At 40.1% G+C, this 27,386-nt stretch overlaps 1 protein-coding gene across 1 annotated transcript in view; it reads left to right on the top strand.

Annotated features, from left to right (window-relative positions):
• SLC9C2 (solute carrier family 9 member C2 (putative)) overlaps nt 1–27,386 on the top strand; it is a 97,651-nt gene that overhangs the window by 67,221 nt on the left and 3,044 nt on the right. Inside the window, exons 17-24 of the mRNA XM_069546076.1 lie at nt 4,117–4,266; nt 4,989–5,040; nt 6,751–6,899; nt 8,908–9,033; nt 15,203–15,301; nt 17,709–17,876; nt 20,804–20,935; nt 26,774–26,959. Of these exons, the coding sequence (XP_069402177.1) occupies nt 4,117–4,266; nt 4,989–5,040; nt 6,751–6,899; nt 8,908–9,033; nt 15,203–15,301; nt 17,709–17,876; nt 20,804–20,935; nt 26,774–26,959 (1,062 nt within the window). The remainder of the gene's footprint in view (nt 1–4,116; nt 4,267–4,988; nt 5,041–6,750; nt 6,900–8,907; nt 9,034–15,202; nt 15,302–17,708; nt 17,877–20,803; nt 20,936–26,773; nt 26,960–27,386) is intronic.

Below are 27,386 nucleotides of genomic sequence, written 5' to 3'. Positions count from 1 at the left end.
CTCACCTTCTCATGGAGAAAGCCTTCCCTGACCATGCTACCTAAAATGGCAACCTGCCCTCCATACTCCCAGCTTTCCACCCTATCTCCCTGATCCCTCTTCATTTGCTTAAGTTAATTTTTTCTGCATAGCATTTACCACCTTTTTACTATATGTTGTATGTACTTTCCACGAGGTAAGGGTCTTTGTTTTGGTTACTGATGGAACTTAGAATGATATGAAACTTAGTATATGAAAGTGAAAGTGTTAGTTGCTCAGTTGTGTCCGATTCTTTGTGATCCCATGGACTGTAGCCCACCAGGCTCCTCTCTCCATGGGATTCTTCAGGCAAGAACACTACAGTGGGTTGCCATTTCCTACTCCAGAAGATCTTCCCGACACAGGGATCAAACCTGTGTCTCTTATGTCTCCTGCCCTGGCAGGCAGGTTCTTTACCACTAGTGCCACCTGTATGAATACTTACTAAATTATGTATTGAATGAATAAATGAAAATGATAGCACCACTTGAAGCAGGATAACCTGGAAACAAGTTCTCCAAGTTTTAGTAAAATTTGCTCATAAAGCCATAACTCTGCCGAAACATAAAATATTTACTCTAGAGTACATACTACTTCCTTAGCCTACTGCCTATGAAGTTCAGTTTTACTGTGCCTTCAATCTCCTTCAGTTCAGTTCAGTTCAGTTCAGTCACTCAGTCATGTCTGACTCTTTGCAACCCCATGAACTGCAGCACGCCAGGCCTCCCTGTCCATCACCAACTCCTGGAGTTCACTCAAACTCACGTCCATCGAGTCGGTGATGCCATCCAGCCATCTCATCCTCTGTCGTCCCCTTCTCCTCCTGCCCCCAATCCCTCCCAGCATGAGTCTTTTCCAATGAGTCAACTCTTCGCATGAGGTGGCCAAAGTACTGGAGTTTCAGCTTCAGCATCATTCCTTCCGAAGCACACCCAGGACTGGTTGGATCTCCTTGCACTCCAAGGGACTCTCAAGAATCTTCTCCAACACGACAGTTCAAAAGCATCAATTCTTCAGCACTCAGCTTTCTTCACAGTCCAACTCTCACATCCAACTACTTAACAATGACCATTTCTTCATTTCTTCTTTTCGTGGCTCTCATTTTGATTCTGAAAGTAGATCTTCAGATTTTTCAGTCTCAGTTCTTAAGCTTCCTTTCTGTCTTTCCAAGGTAGTTGCATGATATTAATATAGGCTTTTAACTTGGGAGCTTTAGATGAGTTCTCTTGCCACTCCATATTTTTGAGTTGCTTAATTCTTATTAGGGAGCTTCTGTGGTGGCTCAGTGGTAAAGAATCTGACTGCCAAAGCAGGAGATGCAGGTCCCATCCCTGGGTCAGGAAGACCCCTTAGAGAAGAAAATGGCAACCTATTCCAGTATTCTTGCCTAGGAAATCCCATGGACAGAGGAGACTGGCTACAGTTCATGGGATCGCCAAAGAGTCGGAAATGACTTAGTGAATAAGCAACAATTCTTACTACATTAAATAAATCTATTAGTATGAATTGAAGATATATAAACTTAATGTTAAAAAATACTGCTCTAAACCCTGACGGTGAAAGGCAGACATTAGAATCCTCCACCTGGTCCCTATTTGCCAAGAAATTTAATAGTTGTCTTAGGTAGAATTGTCTGAATGCCCAGACCTGTGCTTGTTGACTTTCCTTTTTTTGTTCCTTCCTTGATTCTATATTAAGTGTATATATACTTAGGGCTTTCTTGGTGGCTCAGTTGGTAAAGAATCTGCCTGCAATGCAGGACACCACCTGCAGTGCAGGAGACTCGGGTTCTATTCCTGGGTTGAGAAGATCCCCTGGAGAAGGAAATGGCATCCCACTCCAGTATTCTTGCCTGGAAAATCCCATGGACAGAGGAGCCTGGCGGGCTGCAGTCCATGGGGTTGCAAGAGTCAGACACAACTTAGTGACTAAAACACCACCATATATATACTTAATACAGAATAGAAATAAAGTATGTTACTATTCTTTAATATTCATAAGAATGACTTTAATAGTTATATACATAAAACCTGCTTAAGGGGTAATTTTGATTATTTATTATTTTTTCCTTATGAGCTTAGTTTAGAACAAAGTGCCCACATAGGGTATAATCTCATTATAATACAAAGTATTCTAGGGTATGTAGAGTGAGGCTAAGTCTTAATGTAGAAGGTAGAGGCTTTCATAAGTAATCAGTTTGTACACTGGGATCTTATGCAGATGAATGTAAAATAAGTATTTTAGAAGGAATACTTTGGAAAATGTCTCTCTGAATGAAATAAAAAATTGAATATGTATTAGTACAGAAGTCAACCTGTTTATAGTGTGAACCATTTGCTATTTCTGTTCAGTGTGCTCTGACAAATCCTAGTGGAGTGCAGTTCAGTTCACTTCAGTTGCTCAGTCGTGTCTGATTCTTTGCGACCCCATGAATTGCAGCACACCAGGCCTCCCTGTCCATCACCAACTCCCGGTGTTCACTCAGACTCACGTCCATCGAGTCCGTGATGCCATCCAGCCATCTCATCCTCTGTCGTCCCCTTCTCCTCCTGCCCTCAATCCCTCCCAGCATCAGAGTCTTTTCCAATGAGTCAGCTTTTCGCATGAGGTGGCCAAAGTACTGGAGTTTCAGCGTTAGCATCATTCCTTCCAAAGAAATCCCAGGGTGGATCTCCTTCAGAATGGACTGGTTGGATCTCCTTGCAGTCCAAGGGACTCTCAAGAGTCTTCTTCAACACCACAGTTCAAATGCATCAATTCTTCGGCGCTCAGCCTTCTTCAGAGTTCAACTCTCACATCCATACATGACTACTGGAAAAACCATAGCCTTGACTAGACGGACCTTAGTTGGCAAAGTAATGTCTCTGCTTTTGAATATGCTATCTAGGTTGGTCATAACTTTTCTTCCAAGGAGTAAGCGTCTTTTAATTTCAGTTAAGTAAATATAATCATGAGTAGCTTTTTTTTTTTAACTGAGCACTTACTGTGTTCTAGGATCTGTGAAGACCACTTTACATACGTATCTAGTTAAATTGTTACAATACTGGGAAGTACGTGTCTCCGCTTTATCAAGTTAGGTGTCCTAGTAGCCAGTCTCAGCAGAGTGAGGCTTTCAAAAAAAGCAAATCTGTATTGGAAAACCTGGAAGAATATTGAAGAACTTTACTTTAGATCAGCCAGTGCAACATGGAATAAAACTTTATATTTAAAAAATCCTCTTCAATATCTCCCCTTCTCCCCAAAGTTTCACAACCAAAATAACAGTTTAAGAAAACCTCTGCTTTCTCTGCTCTTGTGATTCCTTCGCTGTGGATGTTCTTTTCCAGATCACGTCTTCCCCTTGTGTTACTTGGCCCCTCATCATCCTCCCTGTACTCTGTTGTGCCTCTGTGATTGATTGCATTGCTTGTGAGGGGAAGCTCCTCGGGAATCCTGGTACTTAGGTGTTATCCTCATAGACCAGATGAGGACGCTGAGTCCTTGGAGTCCCTAAGTAACTTGTTCAAGGTCACAGCACTGTGAGTAGCAGAAGGCTGGTATTTGAACCCAGGGAGGTTCTTATTTAAAAATCCCTCTCCCTTTAGTCACTGTACTCTCCTGCTCAGCTTGTCATTTGAGAAATTTAGAGCTAAGGAGAATCTCAGATTACCCTAAATTCCTTATCTTGCAAGTGAAGAACCTGAGGTGTAGAGAGATTTATTCTGTTGGTAACTACTGTCCAGGTTATTGGGGTGACCTCTCTTGTCTTCTGAAAACTGGGAGTATGGAGAATAAGAGAAGAGCAGTGGTAAGCACTTAGCCTTAAAGCTACAGAACCAGTTATTCACTGAGCTTTCTTTTCTTTAGAGAGGGGCTCTCAAACTTGAGTGTACATAGAAACACCTGGAAAACTCGTTAAAGCATTGATTTGGGGGCCTGTCCCCAGCATTTCTGATTCAGCAGGTCTGGAGTGGGGCCTGAGAATTTGTGTTTCAGCAGTGGATGTTTCAGTATTTGTGTTCTAACAAGCTTGTTAGAAATGGCATGTTGAGAACATCTGCCTGAGAGGGTGCCTTTCCTCATCAAATTTTCATTTTTTTTCCCTCTCCATTGTTCCAGATAATAATACCACTGCTGATAAATATTGTAGATGTGCAGATCAAAAAGCGCCTCAGCTTGACGTATAGTATTACAAAAGGCTATATCAAAAGTCTAGAGGATACCAAGTTTTTAATAAGACAGATTTCTAGCCGAAAGTCAATAGATCAGGTAAGAGACAAGCACTGGTCATTTGGGAAAAACATCCCTTAGGTGTATTGATTTAATTTAAGACCATTTCTACATGAATTTGACTCAAAAGATAAATTATGTCAAGTGAAGGGGATTCAGTTGTTTATTATGTGATACGAGGTGCTGCAGAGAACAGTTTCTGTTCTTTAAATTTCAGCTCTGATTATCAAACTTCAGGAAGACTCAAAGCTCAAGAGCATGCCTCAGCCATGGTGGGAATTTGGCAAATAACAATTGTATGATTGAACAGAGATTGTTTAGCTGAGTGGAGCTATTTCTTCAGTTATGTCAGAAGTTATCTGTAGGAAACATGACCTACCTGACACCATATTTTTCATTAGTCCCCTTGCTTTTGCACTCCCAGTAGATCGGCTCCCCAATTGGCTGCTCTGTTGGACACCCTCTGGTGGGGTGCTATCTCTGAGGATTCTCTTTGGCACACAATGAAGCGCACACTAGTCTTTTCTGAGAAATATTAGGTGCAATACTTATGTACTTATGTAAGCTACTACACAGCATTCATTGCACTATGAGAATGAGCCTGGGAAAAGCAGCTGAATTTACAAAGAGAGAAGAATTAAATATCTCCCCCAGATGATATTTAAGTGAGATTTTTCTACCATGCTTTTTTCCCTCAAATTTTAAAGCCAGTAATGCACTTGGTATAATTAGAAATTAATACATTTCTTAATTTGTCACAGAAATTATATGAAATTTTGGAAACCAACAAACGAGATGCTGTCAAAGAACTAGGTAAGTAGATGGGATATCTAATTTCCTGAAATCACATCTTATCATCCCATAATTTAACCAAAAGGAAGACAAGTTCATGCTTTCATTCAATCACAGACTCATTCACTTATTCATTCAGTGAGCATTTATTGAACACATATAATGGGCCAGGTGTACATAAAATTCAGATCCTGGTGGGAGATGTGAGTGTATCAAGAGATAATAGCAGAAAGTTAGAGGAGTTCTGTTATTTGCTATGGGAGCATAAAAACAAGAATGAAAAGTGCAGAAGGTGTGTTAAGGTGGCAAGATCATATTCCTTAAGGTTGTAAGAAAAAGACACACAAACGATTACCTATGACAGAGAGTGTTGTTTTTGTTTTGCCCTACTTTGTTTGCAGGGATACTCAAACAAAGTGAATTTGTGAGGGATGAAGTTTTTTGAGCATCTGCTGCCACTCTCCTTGAGTTGAAACATTCGGGGGAGCCCTAGGATTTTATACAAAACTTCTTAGATCTGCTTTCCTCATAAGGGGGCTGTGGGCCAGGCTCTCAGTGTTTGCCAGAATATAGTTCCTGGTAGAGAGCCTGGCACCTGGTATACCCTTAACAAATATATGTTATTGTAAAAGAAAGAAAGCAAAGCCCCTTTGTTTTTATAACCACATTGTAAGATGCCATATGGATTTATGAGGATCACACTTACCTTAACAAAACTGAAAAAGCATGGTCTAATGAATGAAATTGTAAATTTGGAGACAATAGGTCAGAATATTTTGTCACCATCTCAGAAAATCCAGGACCCATTGTTTCCATTCACATATTAGGCGGGTTTTTATTTCCATGCTTTTAAAGGTTAGGGGCCTAGGAGCTGCTGTCTTATGTTTTAGGTCAGTATGGAATATTACACAGTGTTCTTGATTCAGTCATGTGAAAGAGTGCCTGTTTCTGTATTGTTACTGCAACCTACTATTGAATGCTAATTATGTCAGGAATTGTGTTAATAGCTTTATATGCATTATTTCACTTGATCTTTATAACTACTCCATGAAGCAAATACTATTATCATCTTCATTTATAGATAATGAAACTGAGGCTTAGAAAGTTTAACTCCCCTGAGGTCCTGTGGCTGGTAAGAGGTGAGCTAGATCTCACACCAGGTGAGATCTCCTGTGCTTTCCACCATGCTGTCCTTCATTTCACTGCTCAGCTTATTTCAGTTCAGAAATGACTGAGTCCCTTCCAGATGTCAGGCATTGTACTCAAGATTAGTATTACAAGGATGAAACAGATGCATTTTAAGCCTTGACTCCCAGTTCATCTCATGACTTCTCATGCTCATTGAAGAGGAAAAAATATGCGATTTGATTTCAGAAAGACCCACCATTTATTCATCCAACCAACAAGAATTACACAATATGAAGGATGAGACAAATAAGGAAGAATGATAATACTGCCACGTAATGAGTTCTATAATGAAAATATGTTGGAGATACCTTGGGGAAAAGATGGAGTGAATTTCTAACTGGTGAAGGAAGCCTTTTTTTCAATTTTCTCATCTATAAAATGAAGATGAAAATAACTGTAGTCCTACTGGCCTCACAAGTTCTATACAAAACAGGAATGAAAAGATATTGAGCAAATGCTTTGGAAATTGTAACTGTTATGCAAATATTCATTACTATTGTGGTTATTGAATTGTTTGCTTATTGATACTTTTATTTGCTTCAGGACTCATAGAGCATGAAGGTCGTGATGTTGTCATTGCTTTGAAGACCAAGCAGGCAATCCGGAATGTGATTGCTAAAGCTCTGAAAAGCCTCACCTTCCTTTCATCAAGAGGCATTATTGATAAATATGAGAGCGTCGAGATGAATAAGGTAAGTAAGCAATTTCCCATACTACTTGAGTCCTAGGGAGACTGGGAAAAGGGTGAGTCAGGAAAGTTGTTAACTCTGTAATTGTTTAAGTCTTTGTAATGCCAATGGCAACTAGTGCCATTGCTACCTGGTTCCCTGCATGTCAAAACCACTTGGTTGTTCAGAACCAAGCTGAGCTAGGTTTCACGAAGAAATGGAGCATTTATCATGAGGACACAGAGTATCTTACAGACCTCATGGTAACCAGACCACATGGCCAGGCCTCAGAAAGGGACTTGAGCAGTGACCTAGAAAGGTTTCAGCTTCTCCATTTCCTATCAGGGTTGCCCTCTCTGGCACCTTCTTTTGGCTCTCTCTTACAAACTCATTAGATTTTTCTGCTTCTTTATCCACTGGTGGAATATCTGCAGTCCAGTCCCAGCAGCTGTAGCAAGGAAAGTGGTAATTATATAATTTTAACATAGGTGGGAGAGGACCCACGTGTGTGTGTGTGTACATGGAGATCAGGGAGGGAAGAGTTTGAGAGGAACAGGGGAGACATCCTAAGTGGTTGGCTGATAAATGCACTTTTGAAAAATTACAAATTTGCAAAAAATTAAGACCGTAAGAGGAAAAAATATTTAATATTTGATTATACCAGGCTATCACATCCACTGTCTAGACTGTGAATTGTGCAAATAGTAATGCTTTTTTCTCTCCTGTACAAGGGTCTATCTGCTTCATAGCATAAAGAAGAAAAATAGAAGTTCTGGTCCCACGTTCTGCCTGTGTTTCCAATGATAAGCTGTTTCTGGGTGTCACATGCTTATTCTTGTCCCTGGCACTTTTTAGCCACATACCACCTGGGCTGTGCTTCAGGACATTCTCTGAACATAGTCCTCTCTCCATGGCCCTGGAAGGGAAGTGGACGTGGGACAGGCCAGCTTTTCCCATTTTAATTCTGCCTCATTAGTCTCTATAAGGTCATGGCGCAGGACTAAATGGTAATATGACTTTTCCTTAGTGTCTGTCAGAGGGACGAGAAGGGCCACTTTTTAGTTTTCTTCAAGTTACACCTCTGTGCATGTTGTGTTTTTTTCTATTTTTTCCTTTATTACTTTGAAGATTGTATAAGGTTCAGTTGAATGATTGATACCCATTAGTTAAATAAACAATAGCCCTTATGAAGAGAGAGACTTATTTTTTCCTATAGGTTTATTTAGAAAGTGAAGTGAAGTGAAGTCGCTCAGTCATATTTACTCAGCTAAATTGGCTAGATTACCTAGCTCCTTACAACCTGGGATTGATAATTATACCTCTTTAGCCAACAATTAGGCAATTAATTAATAGGCATTCAACAAATAACTGTTGAATGATTGATTTGTCCACAAATATATGTTGAATACCTACTATGTCCCATGACTCTTGAGGAGACTTGGATGCTTAATGAGTACAACACTGATTCCAAAGTCCATGGACACTCTTCCTCTTTTTTTCATTTAGTCATTTATCCAGGAAATCAACAAAAATTACATATCACATATAAGTAAACATAATAATACTACAATGTAATGAGTTCCATAAGGGAGATTTGTAAGAGATATGCTGGGAATAAGACAAGTAAGCCATTACCTCTTACTTGGGGAAGTCAGAGAAGACTTCTGAAAGGCCACAAAACTACAACCTTATCCTTCAAAACTAGAAGAATGTAGAGAAGCAACTCACTCACATGAAAAAAAATTTTGAGAGAATGTGGCATTAAATCATATAGTAATCAACAGTTAAATTTGAGATTAAGACAGGGTAGAATACAGCTATTAATTGGATTATAAAAAAGGATAAACTCAATATGAGTTAATATACCAGTGAAAATAGTAAGTGGAGAAAAAGAACAAAAAAAAAATTAGAGGACAATTTAAAGAAGAAAAGCTCTGCAAAACAGTATTTTATTTAGATTTCCTTCATTTTTACTTGATGTCCCTTTTCTGTTACAGGATCTAATCACCATTATTTCGATTGTTTGTTTTAGGTACTTCTTGAAAAAATAAAATCATTGAATAACTTTCCAATGGCAATCCCGCTCCCTACTCCTGACAAATATCTTCATAATATCATTTGGCTAGAAAATAAAGATGTTCTCATTGAATTCTTCAAGGTAAAGATCCTGTCTTATATTTTAGCTCATGTTCGATGATAATTATTTTTCATTCCCTACTATAAGATTAATAATAATAATAAAAACTTATCCAAGGCAAGACTCCTGTAATGGGCAGTAAAGGATAAGTCGAAATGGAGGCCCAGCAAAACCGAGAAGAGTGGATTTCATTTTGAGCCTAAAGCGCAAAGATTTTTTTTTTATAATTGCTTATCTGCTTAGGATGATATGTTTTTAAAATACATTACCCAATTATTGCCAGTCCCATCTTATTTTCTGATGAAAAGCCCCAGACTTCCATATGCACACTCTGGAAAAGACTTTTTTAGATCAAAGTTCTCATATTTAAGTTACTTTGCAGGCCAGGCAGATAATATAAAATGAAAACCATCTGGGTGTAATATAAACAGGGAACAGGACTGTAGTATATTCCAGAGTTCATGCTTTGTCTGAAGTCAGCTGAGTGTTCCTATAGGAATGTGTACTCTTTCAATAGCTAGCTATTGAATAGCCTCTTTAAGCCAGAGAATGTTCTAGGTTTGGGGATATGGCAGTGAACAAAATAAATTCCTGCTTTCATTGACTTTATGTTATATGGATGGAGACGGACAATGAACATACCTATGCATAAATATATAGTCTGTCAGGTGGTAACAAATGCTATATGGAGAAAAGGTAAAAAAGGAGACTCTAGGTAGGCAGCTATTCTATATGGATGGTTAGAGAAGATTGCTCTAGTACCTTTCCTCTGGACAGAGATCTGAAATAAGTGAGGGAGCACACCATTTCCATATCTGGGAGAAGGCAGGTACAGTGCCCTGAGGTGGATATGCTTGCTGTGTTCAAAGTGAAGTCACTCAGTCATGTCCAACTCTTTGTGACCCCCATGGACTGTAGCCCGCCAGGCTCCTTTGTCCATGGGACTTTCCAGGCAAGAATACTGGAGTGGTTTGCCATTTCCTTCTCCAGGAGATCTTCCCAAACCAGGGATCAAACCCTGGTCTCCCTCACTGAAGGCAGACTCTTTCCTGATGGACCACCAGGGAAGCCCTGACTGCTCTATTCAAGGAACATCACAAAGGCCCTTGTGGCAGGACCAGTGCTGGAGGGAGGAGATTAAGACTAAGCATTTGTGGCAAGCTTGAGTTTGTAGAACTTTGTAGGTCATTGTTAGGACATTGGCTTTTAATCAGAATTAAGTGGAAACATGTTGAAAGGTTTTGAAGAGAGAAGTGACATGATCTAACTTACACTTAAAAATGATCATCTGCTGATGTGTTAAGAATAGGCTGCAGGTGATCAAGGGAAAGCCAGGGCATCCAGGTAGGATGTGATTATGATGATGTAGGCAAGAGATGATAGTGACGTGGATGAGTGAAAGTGGTGAGAGGAGTTCAGACTCAATAGGTTTTGAAGAGACAGCATATAAATGTTGATGGAGTGAGTGCTAGAGAGAGAATGACTTCTAGAATTTTGGCTGAAATAGAAAATAGTCTGAAAATGGATTAGCCCTCTATTTAGATGGGGAAGAGATTTATATGGGGCGGGAGATGGGCAAGAGTTTGATTCTGAATAGGTTAAATTTGAGGAGGCTATTAGACATCCAAGTGGAGCTGTTGAGTAGGCAGTTAGATACATGACTAGAATGTTGGTGGGAGGTCAAATTGGAGAAAGACATTTTGGAGTTGTCAGCATAGAGATAATATTTAAGGCCTTGAAACTTGATAATTCAAGGAATTGTTATGAACATCCAAGGGTTGAGTTGTGAGCTATGAATCAGATTGGTGGTTGCCAGAGGAGGGGAGTGGAAGCTGAGTAAATTGGACAAGTGGGTTAAAGGGTACAAACTTCCAAGTTACAAGATAGAAAATTACTAGGTATACAACATGATGACCATAGTTATACAGTCATTTATGTCTAGTATATTTAAAAGCTCTAGGAGTGTAGAATCTAAAAGAATCCATTCTTATCACATGGAAAAAATTTTTATAACTATATGAAGTGATGTATGTTAACTAAATTTATTGTGATAGTCATTTTGCAATAGGTGCATGTCAAGTCATTATGCTGTATACCTTAAACTTGTGTGTGTGTGTGTGTGTGTGTGTGTGTGTGTGTGTGTGTGTACTCAGTCACTCAGTTGTGTCTGACTCTTCACAGCTCTATGGACTGTAGCCCGCCAGGTTCCTCTCTCCATTGTATTTTCCCTGGCAAGAATACTGGAGAGGATTGCCATTTCCTCTTTCAGGGGACCTTCCTGACCCAGGGATTGAACCTGCATCTGCTGCATTGCAGGCGGACTCTTTACTGCTAAGTAGTTCTGTCTCAGTAAAGCTGGAAAAGAAGAATTGAGGAGTTATCCATCAAATAGGAAAAAAAAGAGAATGGTGTCCCAGAGCTAAGTAAAGAAAGTATTTCAAGAAAGAGAAAGTGATCAACTATGACATATGAGGCTGAGAGATCACATAAGATGAAGTCTGAAAATTGACTATTAGATTTAATAATGTAAAAGTCAGTTTTTTAAAGGTGAATCCATACATCTGTATTTTTATGTGAATTTTAAAACTTGGCGACCAATTCAGAATTTTAAAGATACTGTGCAAGCCAAACAAAATATATCTGTAGACTGGATATGACTCATGGACCCCCAGTTTGTGGTTTTAGTTTTAAATGGCTATTATATGAGTGAAAGTCACTCAGTCATGTCTGACTCTTTGCGACCCCATGGGCTATACAGTCCATCCCTTCTCCAGGTGATCTTCCAACCCAGGGATCGAACCCAGGTCTCCCACATTGCAGGTGGATTCTTTACCAGCTAAGCCACAAGGGAAGCCCAAGAATACTGGAGTGGGTAGCCTATCCCTTCTCCAGCAGATCTTCCCAATACAGGAATCGAACCAGGGTCTCCTGCATTGCAGGTGGATTCTTTACCAACTGAGCTATCAGGGGAGCCCTGATAATTATATGAATTATATCATAGTTATATGAATAGTAACTGTTTCATCAACTTGTTGAAACCTATTGGAATCAGGAAAACTCTGTGACAAAGAGTGGTGCTTGTTTTACTGTAAATTTGGTTGTACTCTACCTTGTGATCTAGACATGGAGATATATGTCATCTGTTTAACTATAATGGGAGAAGGCAATGGCACCCCACTCCAGTACTCTTGCCTGGAAAATCTCATGGATGGAGGAGCCTGGTAGCCTGCAGTCCATGGGGTAACTAGGAGTCGGACACGACTGAGCGACTTCACTTTCACTTTTCACTTTCATGGTTTGGAGAAGGAAATGGCAACCCACTCCGGTGTTGTTGCCTGGAGAATCCCAGGGACGGCGGAGCCTGGTGGGCTGCCGTCTCTGGGGTCACAGAGTCGGACACTACTGAAGCGACTTAGCAGCAGCAGCAGCAGTGTTTACTTCATGCCAGAAATTTTTGAATTTTCTTTTTGAAATTAATTTCAAATTAATTAAATTAAGACTCCTATGGTTGAAAGTAACAAAACCCTATCTGAGCTAGTTGAAGCAAGAGGGGATCTTACTAACAATATATTGCAGTGGTATACGAGAAGAAAAGGGCAGCAGGGAGTGAGATAGATAGCATCACCCACTTAATGGACATGAATCTGAGCAAACCCTGGAAGATAGTGAAGGACAGGAAAGCCTGGCTTGCTGCAGTCCATGGGGTAGCAAAGAGTGAGACATGACTTAGTGACTGAACAACAGATGCTAAGAAACAGTTGACAGACTAACCCTGAACAGGGTGAGAATCAGGCCAGCTCTGGAATGTCAGTGGTAGGAATTTGTGGACTCTTCCTTTAGCACATGACTATGATGAACCAGTTCTCACTCCCAGGCTCTTTGTCCTTTAGTTCAAATTCTTGAGAGAGAAATCCAACTAGCTTAGCTTGAATCAAACATCCAGCTTTGGGGAGTACAAGTGTGACTGTAAGAAGGGGGAAACCTAATGGGCAGGGGCTGTTGAACGTAGTCTGGGGAATAGAGGGTGGGAGGTGAGGGATGGGCTTGGACTGGGAAGAAGGTATCTAAGGGGTATTAATTACAATCTGCATCCTCTTCAGTTTTTTAAAATATCCAAGTTTAAAATTCGAATTTTGTTCTTTATAGGTAATGCTCTCACAAGTATAATTAACTGACCATCCTGCAGTGAATGGGGGAGGAATGGGAAAAACAATGGGTAGGAACTCCATAAATTAATGATTTCCATACACCTGAGATGAATCTATAACGAGGGCACAAGCTTCCTCCACTCCTTAGCCTGCCATGCCTAAGCAAAGCTGTCAGACTCTCTCCACCGCCTTTCAGACATGACTCACTCTTTTTTTTAAAAAAATGTTTATTTATTTATTTTTAGTGGTGCTGGGTCTTCATTGCTGTGTGGATTTTCTCTAGGTGCGGAGAGCAGGGGCTACTCTTCATTGCGGTGCTGGGGCTTCTCATTGTGGTGGCTTCTCTTGTTGCGGAGCACAGGCTGTAGAGCACACGGGCTTCAGTAGTTGCTGCACGTGGGCTTGGTAGTTGCTGCTCTCCGGCTCTAAAATGGTTCACTCATTAAGTGGCCCTTTTCCTTAAGATGTTGGTTATTGGTAGCCACTTAAATCAGATTTCACTGGGGTAAAGAAAAATGTGATGAATTGGGAGCACATGAGCATTATTCTCATTAGGGTTAGCCCAGGGAATGCATGGAAAAATCCATATAGTAAACAAAAGAAACACCCCCTCATTATAGATGTTAATTTCAATCTTGGTTTCTATCCCAGCAGCAACAGTTAATTTTCACTACTCCTTCCTCCTTTCATCCTTCAACTGTTGTGGTTAATTAAAAAGGTAATAGTATATCAGGATAAGCCTAAAGACAACAATTAAAAAAAAATAAAGACCTGAATAACACATAAGCTGGATAATTGGCTTTAAGGCCAGCTTTAAAAAAAAATATTGTGAAGTCATCCACGTTTATTTCAACACTGAAAAATAATTCAGAAGTAAAAAGTGATATCCTTTCACTCCCCACCTTATACTAAGCGATAACTACTATGAAGGATTTAAAAATATGTTTCCTCTACATCTTTGTAAAATGCAAACGTGTCACTGTAAATCTCCCGTTAGAAACCCTTCAGTGACCACCCCCTGGTTTTGGGAAAAGTTCAAACTTAAAAAAATGTATTTGGATGTGTCAGCTCTTATGTGGCACACGAGATCCTCATTGCTTCATATGGGGTCTTCCCTTGCAGTGCACAGACTCTCTAGTTGTGGCACATAGATTATCAAGTTGTGGTGCCCGGGCTCCAGAGTGTGTGGGCTTTTTACCGTGCATGTGAGCCCCTTGGAGACCTGGCTCCGGCTCACCTCTCCAGTCCCGCCTCCACCCGGACTCCAGGCACTTCTGCCTTTTCCTCCGTAAAGCACCAAAAAATTATACTTTGTGATTTTGTTACTATAAAGATGAATATATTAGCATTAGATGCTTTAGTATTAAGACAGTTTACTCTACCTAAAAGTTGTCTTATTTTCTTCTGATTTTAAAAGAAACTAAAACATTGTTGTGAATCCCTAAAAGTACTGTGAACTCTGGACACTGTGCCTATTGATGCCTAATGGATAACTCCCTTCCCATCCCTCCCTGCCTGAGATATATTGAATCTTCTGTGTTACCCCACAATGCAGTTATTCTATTTGCTAATGGGTCTTTGCATGAACTGAATCCTCTGCCCTGAATGGTCTTCAGCTCATGGTATCCTGGCTATCTTGTTGCTCTTCCTTCAGATCTCAGTTTAGCTGTTCCTTCCCTAGACACCCAAGTCAGGGTTCCTGTGGCCTTTCTGAATTTGTTTCCCAGAGTGCCCTGCCCCTGTCTCCTTGACCAGAATTATACTTTATTGTAAATATTTATCCAACCTAGCATTTATTGGGTGTTTCTGCCAGTCACTCTGCTAGGTCCGAAGCACAAAGTCTGCAGTTTGCTTGCTTGTCCCCTTTTTCCCTAAAAGTTAATGAGGTCTGTCAAAACATTATAACTCATTAACAAATCAAAGAATATAGTTTGTTTTTTATGCTACTTTTTAGCTTTAAAATCTTATTTCTCTTTAGAGAAGTAGATTATGAAGATTTGTGTTGATTCTTTTTCTTTCCTTTCCTGTTTCTTTTCTTTCAGGAAAGAGCTAAACTTGCCTATTTTGACTATGGAGATGTCATATGTAAAGAAGGTGAAATGCCACAAGGAATCTACTTGATTATTTCAGGAATGGCAATCGTAAGGAACTATTTATTCTTTACTAAAAATATATCTTGAGAGTTGTAATTATCACATAAGGAGAAATTTAGGAATCAAGAAAATTTCAAATTTTTAACATAGTTTCTTTTCCAAATGAAACCATTTCTGTTTGGGGCTAACACAACTGCTGAGAGATAATTATAACACCCACCATCTGAAAGGTGCTTCCCATCTTACAAAATGCTTTCATAATTATTACTTATTCTTCACAATAATCCTGGAAGGAACAGTCTTTTCTGTGCTGGTCATATAAGGAACCCAGTACTTGGAGTGGTTGGGTTACTCATCTAAAGGAAATTAGAGTCAAGGTTGAGGAAATAGACCACAGTGTCACATTCTCCCAGAGGTCAAATAGGGATGAAGAGCATACCATTTTTAACTAATAGGAGGTTTTTGTTGTCAGTAAGAGTGATAGGGACAAGAATCCTTTAGAAACTGAATACCAGTAGCTGGATCCATGGGTGAGCCCCAGATATGACCAACATAATTTCTAGATCCTATATGACAGTTACAAGTGACAAACCCTTATTATTAGTGCAAATAATATATTTGGCTTTATATTTTTAGAATGAGTGTTTCAGACCTTAAAAAAGCCAAAATTAATCATGGAAATAAACTATAATTATAAATACTAACTAGCACTTACTAAGTGTCTGGCACTTTTCATTCATTCATTTACTCATTCATTCAACAAATATTTACTTCATTGCTATTATGCAGTAGGCACATTCATTCTAGGCATAGAACTGAGAAAACACAAAAAAGCCCTGTCTTCTTAGAAGCTAATTTCTTGTAGAAGCATAGAAGGAGATGGAACAATGGACAAAATACCTAAGTTAAATATGTAGTATGTTAGCAGTGATCAAGAGTTGAAGAGGCTAGTTGTGACATTTAAAAAGATGATCGAGAATGGCAATGTGTTATGACATTTTGTCCTTTATCAACCTCATGAGAAAACTGACGGACAGAGAAATCAATTCATTTGTCCCTCTCCAGTCTTGATGACTACTGCCTTTTCTACTTTGAGGGCTCATGTGATTACATTGGAGTCCACAGGATAATCCAGTATCATCTCTTTAAGTTTAGGTGATTAGTAACCTTAATTATATCTGCAAAATCCCTTCACAGTAGTTCACAGATCAATGTTTGATTGAATAACAAAAAGATAGAAACCTTGGAAAGCCTTCTTTAAAATTCTGCTTGCCACAGATGTAGTCATCTTTCTTTGGTTTGTAAAAAGCAGAACCATTCTTTTTTACTGTTAGGTCCCCTACATACAGACCTTCAAGTTGCAAACTTTCAAAGATACAAGTATGCCCCTGTATGCCAGCTGTACTGCTCTACTTTTCAGTATACTGCATTGTAAGCTTAAAAATGTTTTGTTTATTTTTTGTGTTTGTTTTTATGTGTTATTTGTGTGAAAAGTATTATAAACCTATTACAGTATAGTACTATATAGCCAATTGTGTTAGTTGGGCACCTAGGTTAACTTTGTTGGACTTACAAACATATTGGACTTAAGAACACACTTTCAGAACGGAACTTGTTTGTGTGTAGGGAACTTGTACTCAAAAGGCTTTTGGACTTAATTAAAAATTAAATTTTAAAATGTCAGAGTTCTTTGGAAGCATGAGTGCCTCTACAAGTTTGAATGGTGGAACTCACTAGAAGAGGGTACCACTTTCACAGCAATTCCTTCAGTGATATTTTCCCATTTCTTGTGTCTTGGGCAATAGGCTTCCTCTTTGGCACTTACAGCTAAACTTTCTGGAAAGTTCTGTAATCCTTCTGGTTAATTCTTGCATCTTCCTCCTGAAATCTGATGACTTTCTTTTACACCACCCATGCCTACCAGTTCTTTTCCTGAAGTAACTCAACCATCCTGTGTTCATCCTGAAACCTTTTTCTGCTAATGTCTCATGGTAATTATTCTTAAGCATCTTAAGGGAGGCAAGATTTCTGCTGAAATTATGACTTGCCTTGGGGTCATATTCATTCTTGAAATCTGGCTTATGCATCTATGCAATCAAAAATTTTTTCCACCTGAGGCACTAGCCCATTATGCTAAGAATATCTAATAGACTTAGAGTGGGTACTTGCATTTAGTGGCAGACTGCTATGACTACTTTTGGTAGAATTTTTGTATAAGGAAGGTAAATAGGGGTCATCTATAAAGCTATAAGATTTGAAACAGTCTCAGCCTGGAGAGTGGAAATGTGAAAGAAATGATTTTTGGAAGCCCAGTTCCTCCTTCCCATCTGAAAGTATTCATAAAGAATCTTTTCCTTCTATTGTAATAATTGCAAGAAACACTGGGAGCTCCTAGGGTTTGGTCAAGGGCTCCTGATTTTGTGTTTCCCTTTGCTCAATTATTTCTCCATTGCAGTTGGAGAGTTCACCTCCTACTTTTGGAATAGACAGGAGCCTAAGGCCTGACAGAGAGTCCACAACTAGGTTTACAGAGTACTGTACCAGTGGAGACATAATTGGAGAATTGAGCTGTCTACTTAAGCGTGAAATTGAATATACTGTCATCTGTGAAACTATTTTGCAGGTAAGCACCTGGTTCTGTCTATACTGTGGGTGTTATTTCTTCCTCAAGTTAGTAAGGAGTGCCAGCATTTTTTTTGGGGTGCCGGAGGGTTCTATTATCTTAGTCAACCCAACCAGCTATTGTGAAGCAGGGTAGCTGAGAAAGGCCAATTTGATGTCTCACATCCACTATGGTGTCTGGAGGGAGATTTTTTTTTTTTTAAAACAGTTAAATTTATTTATTTTTAATTGAAGAATAATTGCTTTACAGTATTGTGTTGGTTTCTGCCAAACATCAACATAAATTAGCCATACATATACCTATGTCCCCTCCCTCTTGAACTGGAGGCAGATATTTTAACCAAAGAGTCTTTGTCACCTTTTTTAGTTAGAAGAGAAAATATCTAACTTCTGATGTTATAAAGATAAGATGCCTGGCATGTTTAGGTGCTCCATAAATGGCTACCATTATGGGAGTAGTGTTTTTAAAGAATACTTGTGTTTCAAATCTTTCTTCCATTTTTCACTTGCTAAGTAAGAATTTTATTTAACAAATAAGTGGTCTGATAGTGGGGTAGCTGTGGGCAATTCAAATAAAAATTAGTGAAAGTTCCTGCTACTGCTACTGCTAAGTCACTTCAGTGGTTTCCGACTCTGTGTGATCCCATAGACAGCAGCCCACCAGGCTCCCCCGTCCCTGGGATTCTCCAGGCAAGAACACGACTGGGTTGCCATTTCCTTCTCCAATGCATGAAAGTGAAAAGTGAAAGTGAAGTCGCTCAGTCATGTCTGACTGTTAGCAACCCCATGGACTACAGCCTACCAGTCTCCTCCATCCATGGGATTTTCCAGGCAAGAGTACTGGAGTGGGTTGCCATTGCCTTCTCCGAGTGAAAGTTCCTACTTACAAAGAATTCTCAAGCTTTGGGGACTGTTAAATGCAATGGAGCAAAGTGCAGAGTCTTAGGAGTGTGACAGACAGAAAGGAATGTTGCTTTATCAGTTTCATACCATTTTACTTTTGGAAGGGAAGAGAAAACCTGAATGTATTTATTCACAAGGCTGAACTGAATTTGCTGAAGTTCAGGTAGCTTGAATTCTGAGAGTTGTCTTCCTTGTTTGGATTGGCACTTTGCTCTGAAAGCAAATACTATGAATAAGTGCACGTTACCTACTGTGGCAATAAAAATAAATAAGTTTATGTGGCTTAGTTCCATAATCTTGGGCTCATGATTATTCTCAGTTCAGTTCATTTCATTTCAGTCTTTCAGTCGTGTCCGACTCTTTGCGACCCCATGAACTGCAGCACATCAGGCCTCCCTGTCCATCATCAACTCCCGGAGTTTACCCAAACTCATGTCCATTGAGTTGGTGATGCCATCCAACCATCTCATCCTCTGTCATCCCCTTCTCCTCCTGCCCTCAATCTTTCCCAGCATCAGGGACTTTTCAAATGAGTCAGCTCTCTGCATCAGGTGGCCAAAGTATTGGAGTTTCAGCTTCAACATCAGACCCTCTAATGAACACCCAGGACTGATCTCCTTTAGGATAGACTGGTTGGATCTCCTTGCAGTCCAAAGGGCTTTCAAGAGTCTTCTCCAACACCGCAGTTCAAAAGCATCAATTCTTTGGCCTCCAACTTTCTTTATAGTCCAACTCTCACATCCATACATGACCACTAGAAAAACCATAGCCTTGACTAGACAGACCTTTGTTGGCAAAGTAATGTCTCTGCTTTTTAATATGCTGTCTAGGTTGGTCATAACTTTCCTTTCAAGGAAGCCCCCCAAAATAAAGTCTGACACTGTTTCCACTGATTCCCCATCTATTTGCCATGAAGTGATGGGACCAGATGCCATGATCTTCATTTTCTGAATGTTGAGCTTTAAGCCAACTTTTCCACTCTCCTCTTTCACTTTCATCAAGAGGCTCTTTAGTTCTTCTTCGCTTTCTGCCATAAGGGTGGTGTCATCTGCATATCTGAGGTTATTGATATTTCTCCCAGCAATCTTGATTCCAGCTTGTGCTTCTTCCAGTCCAGCGTTTCTCATGATGTACTCTGCATAGAAGTTAAATAAGCAGGGTGACAATATACAGCCTTGAGTACTCCTTTTCCTGTTTGGAACCAGTCTGTTGTTCCATGTCCAGTTCTAACTGTTGCTTCCTGACCTGTATACAGGTTTCTCAAGAGGCAGGTCAGGTGGTCTGGTATTCCCATCTCTTTCAGAATTTTGCACAGTTTATTGTGATCCACACAGTCAAAGGCTTTGGCATAGTCAATAAATCAGAAATAGATGTTTTTCTGGCACTCTCTTGCTTTTTCCGTGATCCAGCGGATGTTGGCAATTTGACCTCTGGTTCCTCTGCCTTTTCTAAAACCAGCTTGAACATCTGGAAGTTCATGATTATCCTAGCTATTGATTAATATAAAATTTTCTGGACTGGTATTAAGTCTATAGCTTTAATTGAACTGTACATTTTATCATCTTATACTTAAATTGCAGAGTATCATAATTAATATACTAGGGTTGATAGCTTTTCTAAGAGGTTAGGTGAAGATGAAACCTACAGTCTTTTTTAGAATTTTTGGCTGTATTAGGTGTTCATTGCTGCTGAGGGCTTTCTCTAATTGTGGTGAGTGGGAGCTACTTTTCTTTGCGCTGCATAGGCTTCTCATTGCTGTGGCTTCTCTTATTGCCGAGCACAGGCTCTAGGCACAAGAGCTTCAGCAGTTGCAGCATGCAGTCTTAGTAGTTGTGGTTCATGGGCTTAGTTGCTCTGAGGTACATGGAATATTCCTGGACCAAGGATTGAACCCGTGTCCCCTGCATTGACAGGTGGATTCTCCTCCACTGTACCACCAGGGAAGTCCTACAGGCCTTTGTTTTTCTGATGATTTAATAATTTATTTTCAAATCAAGCATACTGTTTGATGCTTTGTCATTTCAGGTCTGCTTTATCTCCCTGGAGGATTTATATGAAGGCTTTGATTTCTTCTGGCCATCCCTGGAATACAAAATATGGCTGAAGCTTGCTCTCGGTATTGCCCATCAGTATTTTGAATCAAGTCTTGTTGATGAGGTCAGTTGCATGATTAAAATATGAATTGTTTTATTTCCTGTATTTTTTTTGCAAAATAAATTTCATATTTTGGAGACAGAGAAAAGAAGGTACGTTTGATCTCTCAAAGTAAGATTTCAGAATCTTTACCACTCTGTTATTCTGAGTTCCTGTAGGTCATCGGTCCCCTTGTGACAGCTGATTTTTCCCAGGCTACCCCCAGTCATCCCTAAAAAATAAGAGAGTAAGCAAATCTTACATAGGTAGATCCCCAAGAATCAAGCAGAGCATTAATTAGTGAGTTACTGAGCACAAGTTTGGTGTTTATTAGTCTATTCTATCTACCTACGTTATTATAAATTATTTGCCTTTTCAAATTTTTATTGAGTTTACCAAGCCTCATCTATGAACTTTCTCTTCAGAAAGTAGCAGTTCAGGTCTGTTCTTGGACTGGTACAATTTACAACCTATATTTTCATTCCATTTAGTAATTTTTTGAGCCCCTACCATGAGTCAGGAACTGGGGAAGTGACAAACCTGAAGTTTAAGAACATTCATTGAATTGTGATACTGAATATAAATATTGGGTTAAAAATGAGCATATATCAAGAGAATTAGAAGAAAAACCACAGACTGGGAGAAAATATTTGCAATAGACATATCAGAAAAAGAGCTATTATCCAAAATATACAAGGAGTTTAAAACTCAACAGTAGGGAAAAAACCCAGCCTGATTAAAAAATGGGCCAAAGCTGATAATAGATAACTTCACCAGAGATGATATGTGAATAGCAAATAAATATAGGAAAAGATACTCCACATCACATGTCATCAGTTCAGTTCAGTTCAGTCGCTCAGTTGTGTCTGACTCTTTGCGACCCCATGAATCGCAGCATGCCAGACCTCCCTGTTCATCACCAGCTCCCGGAGTTCACCCAAATTCACATGCATCGAGTCGGTGATGCCATCCAGCCATCTCATCCTCTGTCATCCCCTTCTCCTCCTGCCCCCAATCCCTCCCAGCATCAGAGTCTTTTCCAATGAGTCAGCTCTTCGCGTGAGGTGGCCAAAGTATTGGAGTTTCAGCTTCAGCATCATTCCTTCCAATGAACACCCAGGACTTGTCTCCTCTAGGATGAACGGGTTGGATCTCCTTGCAGTCCAAGGGACTCTCAAGGGTCTTCTCTAACACCATAGTTCAAAAGCATCAATTCTTCTGCGCTCAGCTTTCTTCACAGTCCAGCTCTCACTTCCATACATGACCACAGGAAAAACCATAGCCTTGACTAGATGGACCTTTGTTGGCAAAGTAATATCTCTGCTTTTTAATATGCTATCTAGGTTGGTCATAACTTTCCTTCCAAGGAGTAATCATCTTTTAATTTCATGGCTGCAATCACTATCTGCAGTGATTTTGGAGCCCCAAAAAATAAAGTCTGACATTGTTTCCTCCGTTTCCCCATCTATTTCCCATGAAGTGATGGGACCAGATGCCATGATCTTCGTTTTCTGAATGTTGAGCTTTAAGCCAACTTTTTCACTCTCCTCTTTCACTTTCCTCAAGAGGCTTTTTAGTTCCTCTTCACTTTCTGCCATAAGGGTGGTGTCATCTGCATATCTGAGGTTATTGATATTTCTCCCAGCAATCTTGATTCCAGCTTGTGCTTCTTCCAGCCCAGCAATTCTCATGATGTACTCTGCATATAAGTTAAATAAGTAAGGTGACAATATACAGCCTTGAGTACTCCTTTTCCTATTTGGAACCAGTCTGTTGTTTCATGTCCAGTTCTAACTATTGCTTCCTGACCTGCGTATAAGGTTTCTCAAGAGAACAGTATGTCATCAGGGAAATGCAAATTAAAACAGTGTGATACCATTGTTGTTGTTGTTGTTGTTGTTCAGTTGCCCAGTCATGTTCGACTGTGACACCAGGTACTGACTGCAGCTTGCCAGGCCTCCTTGTCTCTCACCATCTCCTGGAGTTTGCCCAAGTTCATGTTCATTGCATTGGTGATGCCTTTGAGCCATCTCATCCTCTGACACCTTCTTCTCCTTCTGCCCTCAATCCTTCCCAGCATCAGGGACTTTTCCAATGAGTCATCTATTCACATCAGATGACCAAAATACTGGAGCTTCAGCTTCAGCATCAGTCCTTCTAGTTAATATTCAAGGTTGATCTCCCTTAAGATTGACTGGTTTTATCTCCTTGCTGTCCAAGTGACTTTCAGGAGTCTTCTCCAGCACCACAGTTCGAAGCCATCAGTTATTTAGCGTTCTGCCTTTTTTATGGTCCAGCTCTCACAGCTGTACGTGACCACTGAGAAGACCATATCCTTGACTAAATGGACCTTTGTTGACAGAGTAATGTCTCTGCTTTTCAACACACTGTCTAGGTTTGTCATTGCTTTCCTGCCAAGAAGCAGTCGTCTTCTGATTTCATCACTGCAGTTACCGTCCGCAGTGATTTTGGAGCCCAAGAAGAGGAAATCTGTCCCTGCTTCCACCTTTTCCCCTTCTATTTGCCATCAAGTAATGGGGCTGGATGCCATGATGTTAGCTTTTTTAAAAAAAATATTTAGTCTTAAGGCGGCTGTTTCACTCTCCTCCCTCACCCTCATCAAGAGGCTCTTTAGTTCCTCTCTTTTTTTCTGCCATTACAGTGGTATCATCCGCATATCTGAGGTTGTTGATGATTCTCCTGCCTGTCTTGATTCCAGCTTGTATCTCATCCAGCCTGGCATTTCTCATGATGTGCTCAGCGTATGATTGATTGTGAAGTCACTCAGTTGTGTCTGACTCTTTGTGACCCCATGGACTGTAGCCTTCCAGGCTCTTCCGTCCATGGGATTTTCCAGGCAATAGTACTGGAGTGGATTGCCATTTCCTTCTTCAGGCGATCTTCCCGACCCAGGGATCGAACCTGGGTCTCCTGCATTGCAGACAGACGCTTTACCCTCTGAGCCACCAGGGAAGTCATATAGGTGTTTAGCGTATAGGTTGGGCAAATAGGGTGACAGCAGACAGCCCTGTTGTATTCCTTTCTCAATCTTGAACCAATCAGTTGTTCCATACTTCTATTGCTGCTTGACCCACTTATAGGTTTCTCAGGAGACAGGTAAGATGATCTGGTATTCCCACCTCTTTAAGAACTTTCCACAGTTTGTCATGATCCACACTGTCAAAGGAAACAGAGAGAAATGTTTTGTTTGAAATTCCCTTGCTTTCTCTATAATCCAGAGAATGTTGGCAATTTGATCTCTCGTTCCTCTTCCTTTTCTAAACCCAGCTTGGACATCTGGAAGTTCTTGGTTCACGTAAGGTTGAAGCCTAACCTAACATGCAAGATTTTAAGCATGAACCTTACTGGGCTTCCCTTGTGGCTCAGCTGGTAAAGAATCCAGCTGCAGTGTGGGAGGCCTGGGTTCAATCCCTGGTTGGGAAGATTCCCTGGGTTGAGAAGATCCCCTGGAGAAGCAAAAGGCTACCCACTCCAGTATTATAGCCTGGAGAATTTCATGGACTATACAGTCCATGGAGTCACAAAGAGTCAGACACGACTGAGTGACTTTCACTTTACTTACTAGCATGGGAGATGAATGCAGTTGTCCAACTGTGCAATTGTCCAATGGTTAGCACATTCTTTGGTACTCTTCTTGGGGATTGGGACGAATATTGACCTTTTCTAGTCCTCTGGCCATTGCTGGGTCTTCCAGATTTGCCAACATAATGAATGCAAAACCCTGATGGCATCATCTTTTAGGGACTTGAATAGTTCTGCTGGAATTTCATCGCATCCACTAGCTTTATTAACAGCAGTGCTTCTTAAGGCCCACTTGACTTCACGCTCCACAAAGTCTGGATCTGGGTGACTAACCACACCATTGTAGTAATCTGGTTCATTAAGATCTTTTTTATATAGTTCTTCTGTGTAATCTTTCCATTTATTCTTGATCTCTTCTGCTTCTATAGATCTCTACCATTATTATGCCCGTCTTTGGGCGGAATGTTCCCTTGATGTTTCCAGTTTTTCTGAAGGGATCTCTAGTCTTTCCCCTTTTGTTGTTTTCTTCTATTATTAAGCATTGTTTATTAAAGAAGGCCTTCTTTGTCTCTTCTAGCTATTTTTGGGGACTCTGTGTTTATTGGATGTACTTTTCCTTCTCTACCTTGCTTTTTGCTTCTCTTCATTCTTCCACTATTTGTAAGGCCTCCTCAGATAACCACTTTGCCTTCTTGCTTTTCTTTTTCTTTGGGATGGTATTGTTTGCCGCCTCCTGTACAGTATTATGGATCTCTGTCAATAGTTCTTCAGACACCCTGTTAACTAGATCTAGTCCCTTGAATCTATTCATTACTATTGGTAATTATCCTCTGCTCTTCCCCAGTAGCATATTGGATGCCTTCAGACCCGCGGGACTCATCTTTTGGTGTCATGTCTTTTTGACCATTTATACAATTCATGATGTTCTCATGGCAAGTACACTGGGGTGGTTTGCCATTCCCTCCTCCAGTGGATCACGTTTTGTCAGAACTCTCTGCTATGACCTGTCTGTCTAGGGTGGCCCTGCAGAGCATGGCTCATAGCTTCATTGTGTCATGCAAGCCCCTTTGCCACAACAAGGCAGTGATCCATGAAGGAAGTGATACTGTTACACACCTATTAATTGGCCAGTGACAACACCACATGGTGGCCCGGGTGTGGAACAACAAGAACTCTTCTTCATTGTTGGTGAGAATGTGAAATGGTACACAGCCACTTTGGAAGAGAGTTTGGTGGTTTCTTACAAAACTAACATTCTGTTGCCATATGATCCAGCAAGCACTCTCTTTGATATTTACCCAAAGGAATTAAAAAACTATGTCCACACAAATACCTACACATGGATTTTTTTAAAAACAAATTGAAGTATATTTGATTTATAATGTTTTGTTATTTTCATGTGTACAGCAATGTGATTCAGTTATATATTTTTTTTTTCAGATTTTTTCCTTATAGATTATTATAAAATATCAGTATAGTTCCCCGTGCTATATAGTACATACTTGTTGGCTATCTATTTTATATATAGTAGTGTGTGTGTGATTCTCTCTCCCTCCCTCTTTGGTAATCATAAGTTCGTATATGAGTTCATTTGTATCATTTTTTAAGATTCCACATAATAAATGATGTCACATGATATTTGTTTTTCAATGTCTGGCTTCTTTCACTTAGTATGATAATCTCTAGGTCCATCCCTGTTGCTGCAAATGGCATTACTTCGTTCTATTTTATGACTGAGTAATATTCTATTGTATATAAGTACCACGTCTTCTCTATCCATTCTTCTGTTGTTGGACATTTAGGTTGTTTCCGTGCCTTGGCTGTTGTGAATAATGGTCCAGTGAACAGTGGGATGCATGTATCTTTTCTCTGGATATATGCCCAGGAGTGAGACTGCTAGATCATATGGTAGTTTAATATTTAATTTTTTGAGGAACTTCCTACTATTTTACAAAGTGGTTGCACCAATTTACAGTCCACTGAAGATTCCCCCTTTTCTCTACATCCTTGCCAATACTTGTTGCTTGTTGTCTTTTTGATGATAGTCATTCTGTTGAGCTGGTTTGCGTTTCCCTGATGCATCACCGACTCAATGGACATGGGTTTGGGTAGACTCTGGGAGTTGGTGATGGACAGGGAGGCCTGGCGTGCTGCGATTCATGGGGTCACAAAGAGTCGGACACGACTGAGGGACTGAACTGAACTGAACTGAGCTGATGATTAACGATGTTGAACATCTTTTCATGTGGAATATGCTTTCTTCTTGATAGCATGTGTTATTTTATATGATTTATAGAAAAAAATCTAATTTTATTGTAGGACCTAAAGTTTCAGAAGTGTGTGATGCTCAATCATGCATATGTGGAGACTTTATCAAGCTATAATGAAATGAGTATTGATAACGTGAACATGAAATTTGTTATTCTTGTGTATGGCAGTGTTATTGATACCAAGACGGAGGTACCATATTTTGCACCTTGCATTTTACCTAAAACCTGTGAACAGGTAAGGAGGGTCATTTCTTAAGAGTCTTCTGCTTTTCATGGTGCCTCATAAGTGACTTTAAAAACTCAACTAACCACCTTAAAGAAATATAGGTTTCTCTAAACCTAGAAAGACCCGATAGTTCTCACCTGCCCTTAACAAAACAGGCAAAATGTCCCCAGGGCTTGTGTGCTGCACTGTGCAAGTTGTGCCCTGCATCACAGTGTACCTGAGGGGCCAGTGGGGCAGGAATCTGCCTACTCTCTGCTTGCCAAGCTCTTTGCCCTGGCATGGGCTGTGCCTCCCTAGAGAAGGATGGGGAGCATTTTTCCTAGTTTGTGTGCAAGACAGTGACACTGCTTGCTAGGATGGTTCTGGAAGTATCTGCACTGGTCGATAAGAAGGGAGATGCGTCAGGGTCATGTCACTTTGTTGCCACATTAGGGCC

This window comes from Ovis canadensis, chromosome 12 (assembly GCF_042477335.2).
Source record: "Ovis canadensis isolate MfBH-ARS-UI-01 breed Bighorn chromosome 12, ARS-UI_OviCan_v2, whole genome shotgun sequence".
NCBI classification, from domain to species: domain Eukaryota; kingdom Metazoa; phylum Chordata; class Mammalia; order Artiodactyla; family Bovidae; genus Ovis; species Ovis canadensis.
The sequence above is the reverse complement of the archived record's forward strand: the minus strand, read 5'-3'. Positions and strand labels throughout refer to the sequence as shown.